At 41.7% G+C, this 20,062-nt stretch overlaps 1 protein-coding gene across 2 annotated transcripts in view; it reads left to right on the forward strand.

Moving 5' to 3' along the window:
* The window catches only part of psda (pleckstrin and Sec7 domain containing a), a 103,480-nt gene that overhangs the window by 77,403 nt on the left and 6,015 nt on the right, over positions 1-20,062 (forward strand). For both annotated transcript variants that reach the window (XM_084076622.1, XM_084076621.1), the window contains exons 14-20: positions 5,115-5,158; positions 7,836-8,029; positions 8,517-8,587; positions 9,134-9,291; positions 9,901-10,045; positions 10,575-10,718; positions 19,695-19,883. In XM_084076622.1, the coding sequence (XP_083932748.1) occupies positions 5,115-5,158; positions 7,836-8,029; positions 8,517-8,587; positions 9,134-9,291; positions 9,901-10,045; positions 10,575-10,718; positions 19,695-19,883 (945 nt within the window). The remainder of the gene's footprint in view (positions 1-5,114; positions 5,159-7,835; positions 8,030-8,516; positions 8,588-9,133; positions 9,292-9,900; positions 10,046-10,574; positions 10,719-19,694; positions 19,884-20,062) is intronic.

The raw sequence follows: 20,062 nt of genomic DNA on the forward strand, positions 1-20,062 counted from the left end.
ACCTGCCTAGCAGGAGACTGAAGCACAGCCTCATACAGTGTTCATTCTACTGTAGAATGTCATCTTAAATTAAACATCTGTCAGTGTGTCTGTCTGTCTGTATGTCCGTCTGTAGCTAATGTACCTGTAGTCTAGGGCTGCAGATATTGATTTAATTTCATACGTTTTTTTATTTTTTTTATTTATAAAAATAAATAAAAAATCTTACATAAGTGAAAATGTTCTAGTCGGATTAACCAATGAAGCCTTATTTTACACATAGAATTACAATGGTGGCGCACAAAAATAGCGGAAACAGCCGATCTACCAGCTCACATAATCCTAAAAAGTTACGGTTTTGGACATATGAGGTTTCCAACTGAAATGCTTTTCTTGCTGTGTTCATGACATGAGGGCTTCTGTACACTACAGTCCAGCTCTGTGGAGCCTGGCTGATTGACAGGAGAGCAGGGGAGGGACCTAGCTCCGATACAGCGTGCCCATTGGCCACAGCTGCAGAGAGAAATGCGCATTGAGAGAGAGAGAGGGAAAAGAGAGAGAGAAAATGAGACGGGGGAGAGAGAGAGAGAGCAAGAGAGAGGAAAAAGAGTGTGAGAAAATGAGATGGGAGATAGAGAGGGAAAAGCAAGTGAGAAAATGAGACAGGGGAGAGAGAGCTAAAGAGAGGGAGGAGGAGTGAGAAGATGAGAGAGAGAGAGAGAGAGAGAGAGGGAGAGCTAGAGACAGAGAACCTTAATAAACTGTTCATGCCTGCCAACACATTATTGTTTTCAAGCTTGTGACTGTAAGACACCAGCTACTGAGGGAGGTGAAAAAAGAGTAGAAAAACACAGGAGAGGAACATATCTCACACAGACACACACACACACACACACACACACACACACACACACACCTGGTAGAGGGAATCGGTAAAGGAGGTGGACACAGGAGGAAGGAGAAAGAAGAAGGGAAACTGCGGGTTAAGTTTTGAGGATAGGGGGACGAGACGGAGCGAGGGGTGGGGGGGGGGGCAGACAGACATCGTGAAAAGGGAGAGTGATAAACACGCAGTCGGAGGGAGGAGAGGCACAGAGGACGACCAGATACAAACCAGAGAAGAAGATGGAGAGATAACAACCTTTTTCCCCCTCGTGATACTGTAGGAAGGAGAGAAAAAAACATGGACAGACAGAGAGGATAAATAAGACAGGAGGGATTCTCTCGTCTCTCTTTGTTTTTTTGTTGTTTTTTTTTGGTTCTTTTCATCTTCAAAATCCGCCTGGCTGTGTTGGGAGAGCAACAATCGCTCCCTCTCCGTTCTCTCCATCTCCGTCGCTTTATTCTATCTCCTAATCTAGTCTTGTTTCATTCATTGCTTCAGCTGTAGTCAAGGGGTTGTTTTGGTGTGGTGCTGGTGCCAGTGACGTCATTTCGGGGATCTCTCTATTTGAGACCGTGTTGGTGATTTACGCTCCTGTGCTCCTGTCTGTCTGTCTATCTGTGCTGTTTGTCTATCTGTGTTGTCTGAGGGGCTGTTTGCCTCCGTGTCGGAGTCCCTGACATGAGGGATGTACATTTTTGGCTTGGGTCGATGTTTTGGTCGTTCCTTTAGGTCGGTGTACGTACAGACGTGGACAGCGTGTATAAAATAACCTATATGAATATGACATAATACGTTATGTATATACTATACACATACATGAGCCGTTGCTTTGTGTTATGACTGGTGCCGTGTCTCTGTTGTGACTTTGAGGGATTTGACTGCAAATTGTCAGTAGCACACACACTCGCACACACACACACACACACACACACACACACACACACACACACACACACACACACACACACACACACACACACACACACACACACACACACTGAAGATCCATGAATATTCAGTGTTTGATGTTTCAGCTCTTATCTCAGAATCCGAAGATCCACCCAGTGCAATAAATACCAACACAGCTCACACGCGCTACAGAGACGGCAAGATCTTGCATGCAGCAGAATAAACAAACACAATAACAGTACATAATCGCACGCACCTCAAGGACAAACAGGTATTGCTATATATCGGTGTGATATCTTTACTAAACGGTGTGACAAAACACACAAGAAATCTCATCTGTTTAAGCAAACGTGCACACCGCTGGATATTTGGCACGCTCCCAAACGGTTGCCGGTTCTTCTCATTCATAATGAACACAGCTAGATCCATAATGCAGACGCTGGGCTTCTGCTGAGGGCTTGATACAGAGTTTCAGGCTCTTGTGGCGTAGGTCTGGAGATCGGCACACACACACACACACACACACACACACACACACACACACACACACACACACACAGTAAGGGGTACTGTTGTTATTAATTTGTGTTGGCATCCAGGGCAATTGTGTCTCACACCAGACAATACAAGCTGACAGCGGGATTTGGATGAAGTCCAGAGTGTCTGGTCCGTCTCCCTGACTCTGGGTTGGAAGTTACCATCATATACTCTTCTTCCCGGACCAGTACATTGTTTGTGTCCGCTGGTAAAGATAGTCTCAGTCTAGTCTCTAAAGAAGATAGTGGTGGAAGTTCTGTGCTCTGTGTGGAGCGTTGTGTTTGGTTCAGTGCATCAAGGAGTGTACCGTGTGCTATTGATGTGTGTCTGAATCTCCCATTGTACTGTTGTATGTTATACTCTCTCTCTCTGTCCTATTTTGCCATTGTCATCTCAGTGCTCTGGGGAAAAAAGAGAGCCTATTATTCAAATAGTTTTTTGGGGTGGGGGATGTAAGAGAAGGACGATTCATAAAATGAATCAATTAAAAAAGACAGATTAGTGGAGACTTTTGCATCTCCTCCATACACATATTTCACCTTTTTGGGGTCTTTTCCACATAAACAAACAAACAAGCAAACAAAGACACTCTAGAAAAACACAACAAAAACAGGAGTAACCTTGACTTAGCTCCTCTTGGGTTCCCGTGTCTCCCATTGGTGCGTCACAATGATTGGCGTCAACAGCATCCACTCTACCAGTGGGCGTTCGCGCTCGCGCTCACTGTGCTCGGTGCGCACGGGGCGGGAGGCCAGGGGCACTGACCCGTTCCGCTATCCCAGAACCCCCCGCTCTCGCTCCCTGAAGCCCCTGGCCTTCCCTGACCTGCTGGGAAAGACCCAGGATGCACATAACCACCCCCAGGCCCGCAAGAACAAGAAGAAGGACAAGGTACAACAACCCAACAGTTTATCCAACTAATAATTGATTTAATTGATTATTATTATATTATAATTGATTTGAATAAAATAAGCAAAATAGTATTTTTTTGTTTTGTTATTTTTTTCGGGCATGTCATTATAGTAAATTATAGTTGTTCAACGAAGTATGGAGTTTGTCTAGGATGTTAATTAGACTAATCAATTTAATAGATTATAAACATATATTCAATTTGTTGCTCTTCTCGATTATTCAATGAATCGATAAGGTAATCAATAGAATAATTGCTTAGAAAATGATCTATAGTTAATTATCTGTAACATAATTACCAATGTGTATATGGTAGAGGTACGTAAATACAATACAGCTAGTACATCTGCAGGGGGTAGACGTGGTATGCCTACTCTTCAGATCTTGTGGTCAGGTAGGACACCTACTGGTTGACAACTGGTACTGCCGGAAGGACAAAGCACAATTCATGCTCTTCCCAAACAGGCTTTATGTTATACACTGTGTAGTGAAGAAGTGTGGGCACTCACTCACGCAGATTTTCAAAACATGTATTGCAGCTTTAAAGGGTTAAGATTGATATGACCATAATTAATCTGTTTTATTTACCTTTAATAATTTATATATATACTTCATTTTTTAATTATCCAAAAAAAAATGTTTTAGTTTGTTTATTTTTATTTTGTTTCCTTATAAGTTAAATGTTCTCAAATAGAAACTTAAATCAAAACATTTTCAAATGAATTTCAAGATTGTTTTGGACTTCTGGACAAACTATCGCTCAAAATATCGGTAACTAGAAAAGGTGCTCCTCGGAGCACAGGTCTCCACCAGGTAACGTAGGTTATTGTGGGCCAGCAATGTTTGGAATTCACCAATCAGGATGGAATATGAAAAATCAGATGGATCTGTCTTGATCGCTTGACTATAGAGATAATGTGTACCGATTTGCGTGATGTTTGGACAAAATCTGTAGGAGTACTGTCAAAAAATGTGTTTTGCAAAAAACGGCCTCCTGGTGGTGCTGTAACAGTCCCATGTGAGAAATTTGGGGCAGAGGTTCTGCTCTGGCATCCAGGGAGTGTGTGTGCACAGTCTTACTGCGATCAAGCCAATGGTGCCGGAGATTAGCTGGTCACAGACGGAACCACGGACGGACGTACAGGGTGCAAAACATAGTCTCAGCCATGCCTTTCGCATGGCTGAGATTATTTTCAATTATTTTTACATCTCAGAGTCAAATATTGTGCTTTTTACTCCACTACACTTATTAGAAAACTTGAGTCAGTTACTTTGTAGATTTGGATTATTATTACAAAACGTACATTAACCACTTCAGCCCTATTTAAACTTTACAAGCTCACAACGTGTCGCGATGCGACACGTTGTGAGCTTGTAGATCTGCTATCTTTAAAAGATTTGTATACATTTTATACCTTTGAAACCTTTGAAATGGGACATTCTACACAATGGGTACTTTTACTTTTGGTACTAAATATTTTGATGCCAATACTTTTGTGCTTTTCTGGACTTTCACTTGTAACAGAGTATTTCTACATTGCAGTATTGATACTTTTATTTAAGTAAAAAATGTGAGTACTTTTACCACCACTGGAGAATGCATCTGTGTTGGTAATTGCATCGGTGGTGAAGTCAAGTTGAGCAGGAAAGAAGTCCTTTGTTTTGGTTCATAGTTGGGATTGGCAAGATAAATGCATTCACATTGGAATTTAATATATGAATATTTTAATTTTTTAGTCGATATGCCAATTGATTCCTCCCCACACACGCACATTTCTGTGTGGTCACTGCTGTTGTAGTGAGGAGCCCCCACTGGGAGGACGTGAGTGGCGCAAATGCACGCGCACGCACGCTCAATTAATCAATCTAATTCCTCTCTCTCGTCTCTCACCAGGCTCTGTACGCCTCCATTAAGAATGAGAAACTACAGTGGACCATGTAAGTTCCTTCCTGAGAGAAGATTACACTCTGTGTGTGTGTGTGTGTGTGTGTGTGTGTGTGTGTGTGTGTGTGTGAGAGAAATAGTATTGTCATATTTTTATGTGCGTGTGTGTGAAATAGTATTGTCATATTTTTTTGTGTGTGAAATAGTATTGTCATATTGTAGTGTGTGTGTGTGTGTGTGTACAGTACATGTGCACTGTGTGTGCGTGCATGAGTGTTAATGGTCTATTCATGACCTGGCCCTCCATACTACCCTGACACCCTAATTTTAAAACTCTGTTGCCATGGAGACCGGTTTCTTATTTCGTACTGGCAGTAATTACAGGTCAACTTCTCCACTCGTGTTCGCGCACGTGCGTGTGAGTGTGTGTGTGTGCACACCTTCATCCCACTCATACTCTATATCGTTGCTGTCGGGCAGAAACCTCTATTTTAACTTTTTGTGTTTCTTCATAAATGAATGCTCTACTTGATCATACTACAGCAGCACACAAAAGCATCAAAAGTAGCAGATCTGCAAGGTTGAATTTTGAGCTTTTAGATCTGCCACTTTTGATGCTTTTTACAATTTCAGATGACTAAAATAGGACTAAAACTAAATGGAGTGTTATTCAAAAGACTAAGACTAAATCAGAATTTGCTGTCAAAACACTGCTGCATTTATCTACTATCTTCTTAGTGATTATTCTGTTGGTTACTTTTTGATTAATTGAATAATCGGCAAGCTATTATAAAAAAAAACAAAAAAACTATAATACAACATACAATAATCAAGGACACTTTTTAAGTTGCTTGATTCAATATTTAGATATTAGATATTCATTTTATCAGACACACCCCCTTCCTATACAAACCCAGGAAGGCTGCGTAAACATTGAAATGAGCCCAAACATGTTTGAAAGTGAAATATCCCTTTAAACCCTTTATACCTGGTAATTAATTCCGTATTGTCCCCCCCTCTACACCAAATCTCTTATATCTGGTTACAGCTAATGTTCCCCCCTAGAATAGGGACGTTAGGGATCAAGTGTTTAAAGCTAAATGGACCCTTTATCTGCCTTCTGATTGGTCCCTGACTAACCAACCAGCAGGCTCCATTCCACCTTGTTCTGCCTTGTTAAATTATACAGGTTTTTGGAGAAAAAACACGTTATGCCCAGTAACTATACAGTACCCGAGATGTTCCTTTTTACTGAAGCCAAGTTTAAAATATGAATTGAATACATCAATATGGCAACTGAAAAGCTTTTTATATAATGGTAGTGGATGGAGAGAGAGTTTTTTTGTCCAACCAAGCAACAGTAACAAAGCGTCATTTACGGGGTTGTGTAGTTAGGTTGCTATGATGTGACTAGTCCAACTGGCGAGATGTCTTGCTCCGTTGCGTCGTTAATTAGAAATTCATTATCCAAAAATAGTCTCCTCATTGACTTAAATTGTGCAGTGAAACGGCTCTATTTTAGCACATAGAGGAATGCAAACCAGGCTGATTCTGCCAATGTAACATCACAAAACCCATACGGCATTGTTTTTTAAATAAGAATTGATTTAGCTATTGTTATTAGGAAGAAGACCCGGAAACCGATCTTCAAAATAGTATCAACAGGGAGTTGACAATTGTTTTGACTTTTTGTTATGTCTTTTTGTTATGTTATATATTGCAGGAATCAGCTTTTTTGTGTTTTACCGTGCAATGTAAGTCAATGAACAGGCTATTTTTGGATTATCAATGTCTTAATCAACAGCCTAACGATGCAAGGAATCTTGCTAATTGGACTATAGTTAACATCTTGATGAGATCAGTACATAACCCAAACCTCTACCAAAAGTGTCCTTGTGCTTTTAAGCCTCAGAACAACCAAAGGAAAAACAGCCTGAATATTGTTCCCTCTTTGAGTGTCCCCATAGGTTTCGTCTGTTCCTGTCTCAACAAGCTGACACTCAGCCATGGCATTTCACTCTCCTCTCTCTGTTCTGCTACTTTCCTCCCCTCCTCTCTGTGGATTTAGGAAGGCTAGCTGTTACTTAGCAACAGATGACAGCAGTATAGTGTATACGATGTGTGTGTGTGTGTGTGTGTGTGTGTGTGTGTGTGTGTGTGTGTGTGTGTGTGTGTGTGTGTGTGTGTGTGTGTGTGTGTGTGCGTGTGTGTTAGCCGCAGTAGCCAGTGTGATAGCTAGCATAGCTGGAAACACACTGACACATCGCACTGGCATCTAGGGACACAACACAAGAAAGAGTGAATGTTGGTCTTTGACCAAGTCCCACCGGAGCCATTTCTCTCCCAGTGCTGCCAGATTTTGCGAGAGGAACAAGTAACCAAGTATATGAAAACAAGCCCAAAAAGAAGCAGCAAGTTTTACCACTTAATACACTTATTTTACCCTGTATGCATAGACTATTTGAAAATAGCCTATTTTTAAGCTCACAACGCATCACGTTGTGACAGGTTGTGAGCTTGTAGATCTGCTATTTTCTAAAATATGATATATTTATATTTGGAATATTTGTTGAAACATGTTAACAACTCCAATCTTGAATGGGGGGGGGGTCCCTGGCACACAATATTTTGAGTGTCTGTGTCTGTGTGTTGTGTGTGTGCGTGTGTCACAATGATGTTTAATCCCTGTTGAAATCTGACATGAAGTTTGTCCCCTCTCCCTTCCCGTAGCGATGAGGAGGAGCATCATAAGTCAGAGTTGACAGAGTCGACTGACGTACGGACAGACTCCGCCTCACACACCTTGAAGCGGGTTGTGAGTGGTGGAAACCCTCTGGTGGGCGTTGCACATCAGGCTGATGCTGAGCTGTATAAAAACGGCTTCCTGGTTCGCAAAATCCACGCAGACCCCGATGGAAAGAGGAGTATGTCTAGTTATTATTATTATTGTCCCTATTATTGTTATTATTATTAGTAGGCCTGTCACAATTATTACGTAATCGTCTAATCGCAATTATATTTGCATAATCGTCATAATCGTTTCCATGTTAAAATGTTCACACATTTTCAAATATTAAAACATTTTAGAAATAGCTGATCTACAAGCTTACAACGCTTCACGAAGTGATGCGTTGTAAGCTTGGTAGATTTATTAAATATGTGAATCATTTATTTGTATGTTTAAGTTATTTGTCATAGCTGCCCTGTGCAACCTTTGATTACGAAGCCTAAAAGGCTTCATATGTTCCAATGTTTAATGGCCAAACACAATTAAATCGTTAATCGCAATTATTTGAGTGACAATTAATCGTCAACTTAAATCGTGACAGCCCTAATATTAGCTGTTATTACTACATCCCTAGAATGTACTTAGTATAGTAATTGTTTTCCACAATTCCTCCTTTCCCCCAGCTCCACGTGGTAAGAGAGGGTGGAAGTCTTTCTATGGGATCCTGAAAGGCATGGTCCTTTACCTGCAGAAGGTAAATACAGCAACAAACCACACCACTGTATTCTGTACTATAAACACCTGGTTCTATACCTGTAGAAGGTTACTTATATACCACACCACTTTATTCTATATACGGAATGTATCTGCTAAGAATAAATAATATACCACACCATGGTGGTTCAGGATAACAGGAGTATTACACACAGTGTTTTTGAGCTACCAGCGCCAGTCTGTCAACAATGTTTTTTGGCACAGCACGCTAGGCGCTGATTGTGTGACAACCATGTATTTACAAACCAACGTTTAATTGTTAATACAACCATGAGAAGTCCACGTTTACAATGTTTCAGCTAAGGTATTTGTGCTAATTACGCAGATGACAGTACATTCGAGCACAGTAACCAATGCAAAGCCTTTAGGGAGGTCCTTTATATTGGGATGCTGATGTGATTGCTTTCCAAAGCAGTAGGCGGATTGTCTGGCTACGTGAAACTATTGTGTGTGTGTATGTTGTGTTGTGTGAACAGTGCAGTACAGATGGTGTTTTGTTGTTAATATTGTGTCGTGTATGTTGCAGGGGGAGTGCAGTGCAGACGGGGAGGTGAGCGATGAGGACTTGAAGAATGCAGTGTCCATCCATCACTCTCTGGCCATGAGAGCTGCCGACTACAACAAGAGACCAAACGTCTTCTACCTGAGGACCGCCGACTGGAGAGTCTTTCTGTTCCAAGCCCCGTAAGACTGTCTGTCTGTCTGTCTGTCTGTCTGTCTGTCTGTCTGTCTGTCTGTCTGTTTGAGAAGTTTGAGAACTACTGCTTTAGAAGGCATTCGTAGAATCGACCTCAGGTCTTAATGGGTTAGTATAGAATACAAATCAGTTTAACCACTATTTTATGCTTGGGTTATTCAAAAATACACCTCACAGCTTGTGAGCTTGTAGATGATCTATTTTTGGAAAAAGCGTAATAATGTTCTTTATAGAAAATCTTCTCTTATGGAGGTCCCTGGCACAAAGTCCTTTCAGATGGGGGTCCTTGACATGTCAAATATACGGCCAAATTCATATCATCTCTGTCGGGTGGAAACCTCATATGTCCAAAACTGTTACTTTCCAGGATTCAAATTCAAAAACAGCAAAAAAAAAAAAATTACAGGAAAAAAAAACAGAGAGAAAATATAGAGATAAGAGGTTTCTGCCTGACAGCAACAATATGAGTTTGGGGCGTCCTTGACATGAAAATGTTTGAGAGCCACTGATTTGAAGGACAACGGTCTTCATCGCTGAACAACGGGTGGAGACTTTAAATTTAAACACCTCCTCTTCCTCTGTTCTTCGTCATCTAGAAACGCAGAGCAGATGCAGTCGTGGATCACCAGGATTAACGCGGTGGCCGCCATGTTTTCAGCGCCGCCCTTCCCTGCCGCCATTGGCTCCCAGAAGAGGTTCAGCCGCCCACTGCTGCCTGGTTCTAACACTAAACTAACACAGGTACATTACTGTCTGGGTCCAATACTAAACTAACACAGGTACATTACTGTCTGGGTCCAATACTAAACTAACACAGGTACATTACTGTATGGGTCCAATACTAAACTAACACAGGTACATTACTGTCTGGGTCCAATACTAAACTAACACAGGTACATTACTGTATGGGTCCAATACTAAACTAACACAGGTACATTACTGTATGGGTCCAATACTAAACTAACACAGGTACATTACTGTATGGGTCCAATACTAAACTAACACAGGTACATTACTGTATGGGTCCAATACTAAACTAACACAGGTACATTACCGTCTGGGTCCAATACTAAACTAACACAGGTACATTACCGTCTGGGTCCAATACTAAACTAACACAGGTACATTACTGTATGGGTCCAATACTAAACTAACACAGGTACATTACCGTCTGGGTCCAATACTAAACTAACACAGGTACATTACTGTATGGGTCCAACACTAAACTAACACATACACTACTGTCTGTTCTTCTGTGGTGTCTCGTCAGGAGGAGCAGGTGAAGTCTCATGAGGGTCGCTTCAGGGCCGTCTCCGCGGACCTGGCCGACCTGACGGCCACGCCCCCCGACCGGAAGGTCAAAGGTCGTGAGCAGGAGGAATACAAACTACGGCAGGAGTACCTGGAGTTTGAGGTGAGAGGTTGAACATGCACACACGTGCGCATGCGCACACACACACACACACACACACATTCAAATCCTACTATCTACTACTGTCCGACCCAGCGATGACCAATGCTTTGACTGATATTTTGCACAAAAAAAAGTTCTAGAAATCAGTTTCTGTTTGATAACATTCAACTTATAAGCAAAAGATGAATACAAAAATAAATAGTTAAAAATAATAATAAGCAAACATCATTATGTAAATAAAAACAAGTACATTTAACATGAATTATTCAATGAAAAATGAAACAAGAGAAAACATCTAATACACACAGTTATGGCCATTTAAAGTGTTAATCACCTCTGTAACACTAAATTTACACATTTTTGGTGGCTATTCTCATGCCAGACCTGAACAGTGTTTGTGCGAAAGTTTGGTGCGTATTGGAGCTACGGTGCACCTTGAAAACGTGTTCTCCCCGGGGGCAGCAGTAAGCTGTGGTGTACAATGTGGCCCCTGGTGTGACTATTCTCATGTCGGACCCCTGAACAGTGTCTGTGGTATGTTTGGTGCAGATCGGAGCAAGAATCAGAATCAAACCTAGTCAGAACTACAGGTAACATGGGTGAAATTCTTAATTATGCATCAATGCAGTTAAACGATAGATAGAGCATCATAGCGTAGAAATAGAATAAACTGCATTAAAAACGTGTCTAATGTGCATAATAAATTAAGAGTCATGAAATGTATCCATTTAAAACACAGATCAGTTCAGTCTGTGCATTAAAACACTGTTCAGTATGTGCAGTGGTAACAGGCTTAGCTCTCATTCAGCCAGATCAAAACTGTTCAGGAGTGTGCAGTCTCGCTCCTAATGTTCCTGTATCGCTTGCCTAGCCGTGGATGCAGCAGCGGTGTGAACAGACCATGGCTGGGGTGGTAAATGTCCCTGATGATACTTTTAGCCACACATCATCTCTCGTGTATATCCTGGAGAGGGGGAAGCTCCGTCTCCCACGATGCCCTTCGCTGTCCGCACCACTCTCTGTAGTGCTTTCGTTCAGCGGTGGGACCATGTGTGGCCTGTGGCCATGGTCCCTGGTGTGACTATTCTCATGGCAGACCACCTAAACAGTGTTTGTGAAGTGAAGCCTCGCAAGTCCGGATGTTAGCGTTTGTGAAGTCCGCCGTCCACAGTCCAAGGTCGACCCACCCTTTACCCTCTAGGCAATTTTAATATAGGAAAGAAATACAAATAAATGAAATAATCCTGGCACCCGCTCTTTGAAAACCTGTGTTTTAAGCCAATGAGAGAGAGAGAAAAAATTGTTTCTTAAAAAAAAAAAAGAATGAGCAATGCTTTTAACACTGCCAGCATATTCATCATCTGGGTCAGCACGACTCTTCTATCAAGAAAGATGTTCGCAGCCACATGATTTATGAGCAGCCAATCTCATCCAAGGCCATAACGGAGGTTCTCTGAGGTATCTGAGAGGTGATTGAAGGGAGGGGGGAGGAGGGGAGGAGGGCAGATGCTTATTTGCTGAAGTGCCGTATTTCTCTGCCATGGCTGAGTGAATTCTCAACATTTACAGATTTGCCCTCAAAGTCGAAGGTAAATGTCATTTGGTAAATGTCATTTTAGGTCCCACCCACACTTTAGGGCCAAGTAGACTAGTCCATGGGTCTTCAATAGGGGGTCGGGGACCCCCTAGGGGGTCCTCAGAGTTATTACAGGGTTGCTGCCATATCTTTGTATATGTATGTATATACTTTGTGTTGTATTTTTGAGCGGTGTAGCCGCTCCTATAAGTGGGTTTTGGACCCATCCGTGGCGAAAGTTTTTCTTTCCGACGCGAAAATGTGTCTTTCGCTGTACTGTGATTGGCTGATTGGCTGTGACGTACTGTGATTGGCTAGCGAGACGCATGATGAAATTAATAACCCATAAATATCACCACTCACTTCAAAGAAATAACTTTTTGTGTGAGAAGTGAGCTTCCATCTCTGTGATGACCACTGTTGTTTTTGAGCACCGAGCGGTGCAAATATACAAGTGTCACAGCAAAGGGTCTGAATACTTATCTTTGCAGGATGTGCTGTGATTGGCTAGCGAGACACATGATGAAATTAACTTAAAACTTTGCTCATAAATAGCACCACTCACTTCACACTGGGTGTGATTTTTACATTAACCTTGCACTTGAACCCTTGCATCACTATTCTGAGGGGAACATTCGCGGAAAATGGCCGATCTACAAGCACACAACGTTGTGAGCTTGTAGATTGGCTATTTTCGGCAAAGAGGTTTGGTGTAGAGGGAAAAAAAGAGCAGACCAACTACAGAGCCAAAGGCCAAGATTACTACTGATGATAGTGTACACATTCACAATGATTATATAATGCATTATTAGTATGTTTATTAGGCATTACGCATACAACGAAGTATATAGAATACAGCAGTGGTTCTAAAAGTGTGGTCCAGAGACCTTCAAGGTTCCTTGAGGGGGTTCCAAATGGACCCTTACAAGTTTGTAACCCTGAGAGTGTACAAAGGGAACCAAATGGACCCGCCTCACGGGTCCATTTGGTTCCCACAATCTCTGAGTTATGGGGGGAGGGGGGGGGTTGAGAATCATTGGAATAGGGCATTCATTTATGGGAAAAAAAACAATGAATTAAAAGATTAATTATCGACATAAGAAGGTTTCTGCTCGGCTAGCAGCAAAGTTCTACATCTTGTTGGCATTGTTCTAGTTGTGCAGACTTTTTAAGATTCCACAGCATTCAGGTCGATACATCATAGCACACACACACTCGGGGGGGGGGGGGGCAGACTGTACATCATTCTCTGCTTATTTCCAAGGGGCGGCCGGCCATAGCTGAGTGGGTAAAGAGGCCGTCTGGGGAAACAGAAGTTCCCCGGTTCAACGCTCCGCCGGCCTCGTCTATGTGTCAAAGTGTCCCCTTGAGCAAGGCACTTAACTTCTAACTGCTCCCTGGGTACTGTATTTAATAGCTCTCACTGCTCCTAATAGGATGATGGGTGTATGCAGAGGACAAAAGTCACGTATGCGCAAATGTACATGAATGATAGTGAGCTTTATATCTATAGCACTTTTCATGCATAGAAATGCAGCTCAGAGTACTGTACAATACAGCAAAAAAATCTAAACAGATTAAAAACGATACAGACAAATCTAAAACTGATCAAAACAACGACAAAAACAGCAGCAACATCAAGGTGCTGAGCAATACATCTCATAAGATGGTAGTTAACCCATAAAAACCGGGAACGCATCTGTGTAACCACTTAAACCATTATTTTATACTTTGGCTATTCAAAAATAGCAATTATACAAGCTCATAGCGCGGCACAGAGTGCCGCGCTATGAGCTTGTATATCTGCAATGTTTTTTAAAAATCGTGAAAATTTGTGCAAATCAAATCTTTTAATATATATATATTTTTTAAGTAACCATTTTTAACTAAAATCTTTGCTTCTGGGGGGTCCCTGGAACAAACCATTTTCAGATGGGGGTCGGTGGCCAAATACATTAAATCTTGGAGGTCCTTGACATGAAAAAGTTTGAGAACCATTGATAAAACAACATAAGTTTAGAAGACATTATAGAATCGGAACCTCAGGCCTTAATTAATGAATTAATGGGTTAAAAGCTAAATTAAAAATGTGTGTTTTCAGACTGGCCCCAGTGCTATCATTTGTGTTATATTGATTTGATTACTATTGCCGGGAGGAACATTGTTTGTAGGATTGCATTGCACGTTGGGTGGAAGCCAGCAATCTAGAGCCCCAGCCCAGCTTTCTCAGTTACTACAGTACGTTCAATTTGTACAGTCTCAGAGTTAAATCAATACTGAGGATTTTGCAGTAAAAATGGGGGTCGGTGGAATAATGCATATCAAACGGGGGGGGGTTCTTTGAAGGTTAAGAATCACTGAGCTAGAGTGTGACAACGTGAGTTTTCGGACTGCGGTGTAAAATGGTGAGCTTTCAGTGCTGAGTGCCAGGGTGAGGTCATTGCAGAGCTTGGGAGCCAACAGGGAGATGAGAGACAAGGACATTCTGGAGTGACCTTGGTACTTTCATTCAATTAGTGTTCCAATGGTTCTTTCTACTTTTTTACGTAAGTCATGTTTTATTTACAGTAAGCATACATACTCTTAACTCATTCAGTGCCACATGACGTCTAAGACGTCCGTTTTTATCGCCATTGTTAAGCCCTGAGCGCCACGTGACGTCTAAGACGTCATAACAAAAAAATAAAAAAAAATCCTCCTGAGCACTTTTTTTTTTACAATGATTTTTTGGCTCTGGCACTGGGACAACACAGCCAGAAATAAGTCTGGCACTGAATTGCAGTATAACGTTTGAGTACTTTTTTTTTTGCGCCACGGGCTAAAAAGACACACGGTCACAAACTGTGGAATTCTCACAAGCAGCAGACCAAGTAAACCGTGGCTAGAGTGTCCGCTCTGAGATCGGGAGGTTTGGGGTTCGATTCCCTGGGATCGGGTGACTCGGGTCATACCAAAGAGTCTTTATATCTTATATATATATATTTAAAGCGAGCATTTGTAAAATATTTTGTTCCAGGGACCCCCCAGAAGCAAAGATTTTAGTTATAAATGTTCGCTTTAAAAAAACATATATTCAAAGATTTGCACAAATTGTCACGATTTAAAAAAATATATATTTTTTGAATAGCCAAAGACAGAGATGCGTTCCCAGATTGAATGGGTTAACATGTGCTTCCATTTCTGTTCAGCCAGACAGTACTGTATGCTTTCCAGCTACAAGACTCATTAGTGATAGATCCCATAACCCAGAGGGATGGTCAGGTGCGTTGGTCAAGCTGTAATTGGCTAGGTGGTTGCCAAACAACCGTCGACGTGATGACATACAAATTAAAAGTATTGATTAAAAAAGAAATGCAATCCATCAAAGTGGCGTGTCTTGATACATTTATTGACTATATATTGACTAGAGTGATTCTTGCTATTGGGGCAGTAAATGTCTATAGACTAATTGCAGGCATAGTTTTGACACATATTAGATCATTTTTGACACAACTCATGATATAAAGCAGTGATTTCTCAACCTTTTCTGGAGCCGGGCCCACTTGGAAAAAGCTCATAACGCGCTTCGAGCTTGTCGATCTGCTGCTCTTGTGTGACGCTGTAGTATGATCAAGTAGGGCGTTAATTTACACAAAAAAACACAAAAAGTTAGAATATGGAGATAAGAGGTTTCTGCCCGACAGCAACACAATGTTATAATTATCATTCGAATCTTAGCGTTTTTGCTAATTATTTGGGAGCCCACTTGCAGTATCCTCACAACCCACCACAAAGTGGGCTCAAAGTGGAACTCCTTCTGGAGTTAATGGATGTCACAGTAATTACAGACGGACTCTTCCTCTACAGCAGGGGTCGTTTTTCAGGCCAAGGACCCCTTAGCTGAGAGAGAGATGAAGCAGGGACCCCCCCCCCCTACATATTGTATAAAATTGTGTTGCACATTCAACTTTTCATAGGTAGTTGGATTCATGCTAATGTGTATTTTCAGATAGTTAACCTTTTAAACCCTCAATATTTAGTCAAATTGACCGTTGGCCCTGTTCTTCGTCTGCTCTTTTTCCCTCAACAGCAACTCTCAGAAAATAGCCGATATACAAGCCCGATATATGAGCTTGTAGATCGGCTATTTTCGGCTAACGTTCCCCATCACACAAAGATTTTAGCGGACCCCATGTGGTAACTCTGAGGACCTCCTAAGGGTCCAGGACCCCCCTGTTGAAGAACCTCGCTCTACAGTACCGCCGTCTGTGGTATCTGCGTGGTGGTACTGTAGTGCAGTGCTACAGTGCCGGCGGTGATAAGACTCATCCTCCTCCCAGTGTTTATAAATGACACACTCCAACAGTGGACAAGTGCAGAATGGCGTCAGCAGCCAACTCAACACCATCAACTTAAAAGCTAATCGCCCTCCGGCATGAATACAGATTAGACCGCTGCTCTCCACCGCTTTGCTGCAGAAAGCGCGCGCACCGTTGTGTGCGCGCGCACACACACACACACACACACGTACGTTTGCATTACTGTACTTGTGAGGACGTTAACATTTTTAGGCCTGCGATTTTATGAATACCGTTTGCACAGGGTTCTTTGGATGGTACTTTAGTACTTTTTGTCTTCTTTTGTATTTGCCAGTGTGAACGCAGCATTAAGCATAGTCACGTCCTGTATAAAGAGGAACTTTTCTTTTTTGAGCTTTCGGTCTGTTTGAAGGTCGAACAGACCGAAAGCTCATTATAGTGAAGATTGCAAAGGTCTAGTGTGTGGAAATATTTTTCACTTTCTTATTTTCCCACAGTATCTCAGCTGGGCTGTCTTCATTACACACACACACACACACACACACGTACATTTGTATTACTGTACTTGTGAGGATGTCAACATTTTGTACAGTTCTTTTTGTACAGTTCTTTTTGGTTTCTTTTTTGTACCCTAACCATGCAGCTGAAAATAGCAAGATCTTCAAACTCCTGTCATTTTTGTCATTGGCTATTTGCGACACCAGAATGCAACTTAAGTATAAATCAGACTTAACTCTAAACTATAACCTCTAAATGCCTAATCGTAATCCTAACCCCATACCTGAATCCTTTTCTAATTGTAATCTAAATGTAAAGATATGTTTTTCTAACCATAAAACAACCATTTATCTTCCTCACAACACAATATCTATTTCTCAAATTCTACTCTACCTTTGGGGACATTTGGCCCTCACAAGTCTAGTAATACAAGTGCGCGCGCACACACACACTCACACACACACGCGCGCGCGCGTGCATGACTCATGCACATAGCAGTCTTCAGTGTCCAATTTTACGTCCTGTTTCCCACTGCACCATTACTGTGTTCACACTGTGTGTGTGTTGTGTGTATGTGCAGGCATTTGATCACACTGTGCGTGTGTGTGTGTTGCGTGTATGTCCAGGCATTTGATCACACTGTGTGTGTGTGTGTTGTGTGTATGTGCAGGCATTAGATCACACTGTGTGTGTGTGTGTTGTGTGTATGTCCAGGCATTAGATCACACTGTGTGTGTGTGTGTGTGTGTGTGTGTGTGTGTGTGTGTGTGTGTGTGTGTGTGTGTGTGTGTGTGTGTGTGTGTGTGTGTGTGTGTGTGTGTGTGTGTGTGTGTGTGTGTGTGTGTGTATGTCCAAGCGTTAGATCACACTGTGTGTGTGTGTATGTGCCGGCACTAGATTCATAACTGCGGTCTATCTTTGACGGGCCAAATGGGAACATGTCACATGTATTGCCTGTGATGCTGCATCCACATTGGCAGATACAGTACAAAGCTACAGTCCTCTACCATTCATTTTCAATGGAAGCCAGCGACATGAAGATACAGTACAAAGCTACACCCAACGTTTGTGGCTGCTAACAAAGCGACAACAGATACCAAAGCCATAGCCTCGCGTAGCCAGACAAACTATTCCACCATCTCCGATAGTTATTTGTGTCCGCTACAGTAGTTCCATGTTATTTTTAACCCCAGACTTTAGTTTCCGTTGTATTTTTCTTGCTTTGCACGTCAACGAGCTTGTTAACCCATTAAGACCGGGGACGCATCTGTGTCATTTTAAGATTTATTTGGCTATTCAAAAATAGCAGATATACAAGCTCATAGCGCGGCACCGAGTGCCGCGCTATGAGCTTGTAGATCTGCTATTTTTGAAAAATCTTGAAAAAAAATGTTTTAGATTTTATTCCAAAAACTGTTAGGATTTAGATTTTTTTAAAGAATCGCCTCAGGTCTTAATGGGTTAAACAGCAACTCCGCGACAGATACGTCTCTGTCGGGCGCGAACCTCATATGTCCAAAACTGTTACTTTTCAGGATTCAAATACAAAAGCAGCAAAAGTATGAAAGTACAGCATTAATTTACGAAGAAACAAAACGAGTTAGAATATGGAGATAAGAGGTTTCTGCCTGACAGAGACTAACTGCTGCTTTGCTTTGTATCGTTGTATCTTTTGTATCTGCCAGTGTGAACGTAGCATTAAACATAGTCATGTCCTGTATGAAGAGGAACTTTACTTTATTGAGCTTCCGGTCTGTTTGAAGGTCTATCACACCGAAAGCTCATTATAGTGAAGATTTGAAAGGCCTAGTCAGTGTGTGGAAATCTTTTTCATTTTGCATGGATCTTTCTTATTTGTCCAGCACCTTAGCTGGGCTCTCTTCATTGCATACTTAGTATTGGGAGAGAAAAAAGAAATAACGCTTCAAATTGATCTATTCTGCACATAAATGTATTAGGGCTGTCAAAAGATTGAAACATTTTATTCAGATTAATCACAGTCTTAGCTGTGATCAATTATGATTAATAGCCATGCGTAAATATGCCCATTTTCTATGTATATTGTTTGTGAGAACGGAAAGATAAATGACGGCAGATGTACAGATATTACATTTCGATATTACATTTTGTCTTGCTGCGACGTGTTCTGAGCTTGTAGATTGGCTATTTTCGGTTATTATTTTTCGTATTTGGTATTTGAAGTGGTCAAACTAGCAACTAGCATGTTCAGAAGCATCTTCCATAAACATGAATGGTCTCAGAAATGTCAGAAAAGTAAAAAGGTTAAAGCCTTCAATCTGTGATTTCTTCAACTGGTTGGCTGTATGTAGAACAGTTACATAGGTTTTAGAATGATAATACCTAAAAAAAAAAAAAAGTTTTCAGTCATGAGATTTTATTTTGCTTTATTCCATGCTTGGTGTAAAATTTGGTTTTAATATACCTTTTTATGTTATTATATATATGTGTACCTTGTTGTCTATGTCATGTCTGTAAAATCGTTATAAATGTACACAGGGCGCCATTGAAAAAGAGACCCTGTTCTCAATGGATTTCCCTGAAATAAAGGTTTCAATCAAATTCTCTCTCTCTCTCTTGGAACAGAAAACGCGGTACGGGACCTACGCCATGCTGCTCCGCGCTAAGCTCCGTCTTGGCGGAGACGATAAGGACCTCTCTGCGTTCGAGGCCAAGCTGTTTGATGACTCAGGGCTGCAGAGAGCCCACTCCAGCCCCACACTGACCCAGGAGAGCTGCTCCTCGTCCAGCCAGGCCACCGTCTCCAAGGACAAGGTACAGTACAGCAGGCCTGTGACTAGAGTTGGGATCCGGAACCGGAGGAACCGGATCCAGCAGTAGGACAGTTAAGAGGGAATCGTTAAGGAACCAGAATCATTAAAATCCTAAAGGATCCCAACTCTAACCTGTTATTACAGTACATAATGGCCCGATCGCCAATTATTTGAGATAAT

Source organism: Gymnoscopelus microlampas (genome assembly GCF_963454915.1).
Source record: "Gymnoscopelus microlampas genome assembly, chromosome: 13".
Classification (NCBI taxonomy): domain Eukaryota; kingdom Metazoa; phylum Chordata; class Actinopteri; order Myctophiformes; family Myctophidae; genus Gymnoscopelus; species Gymnoscopelus microlampas.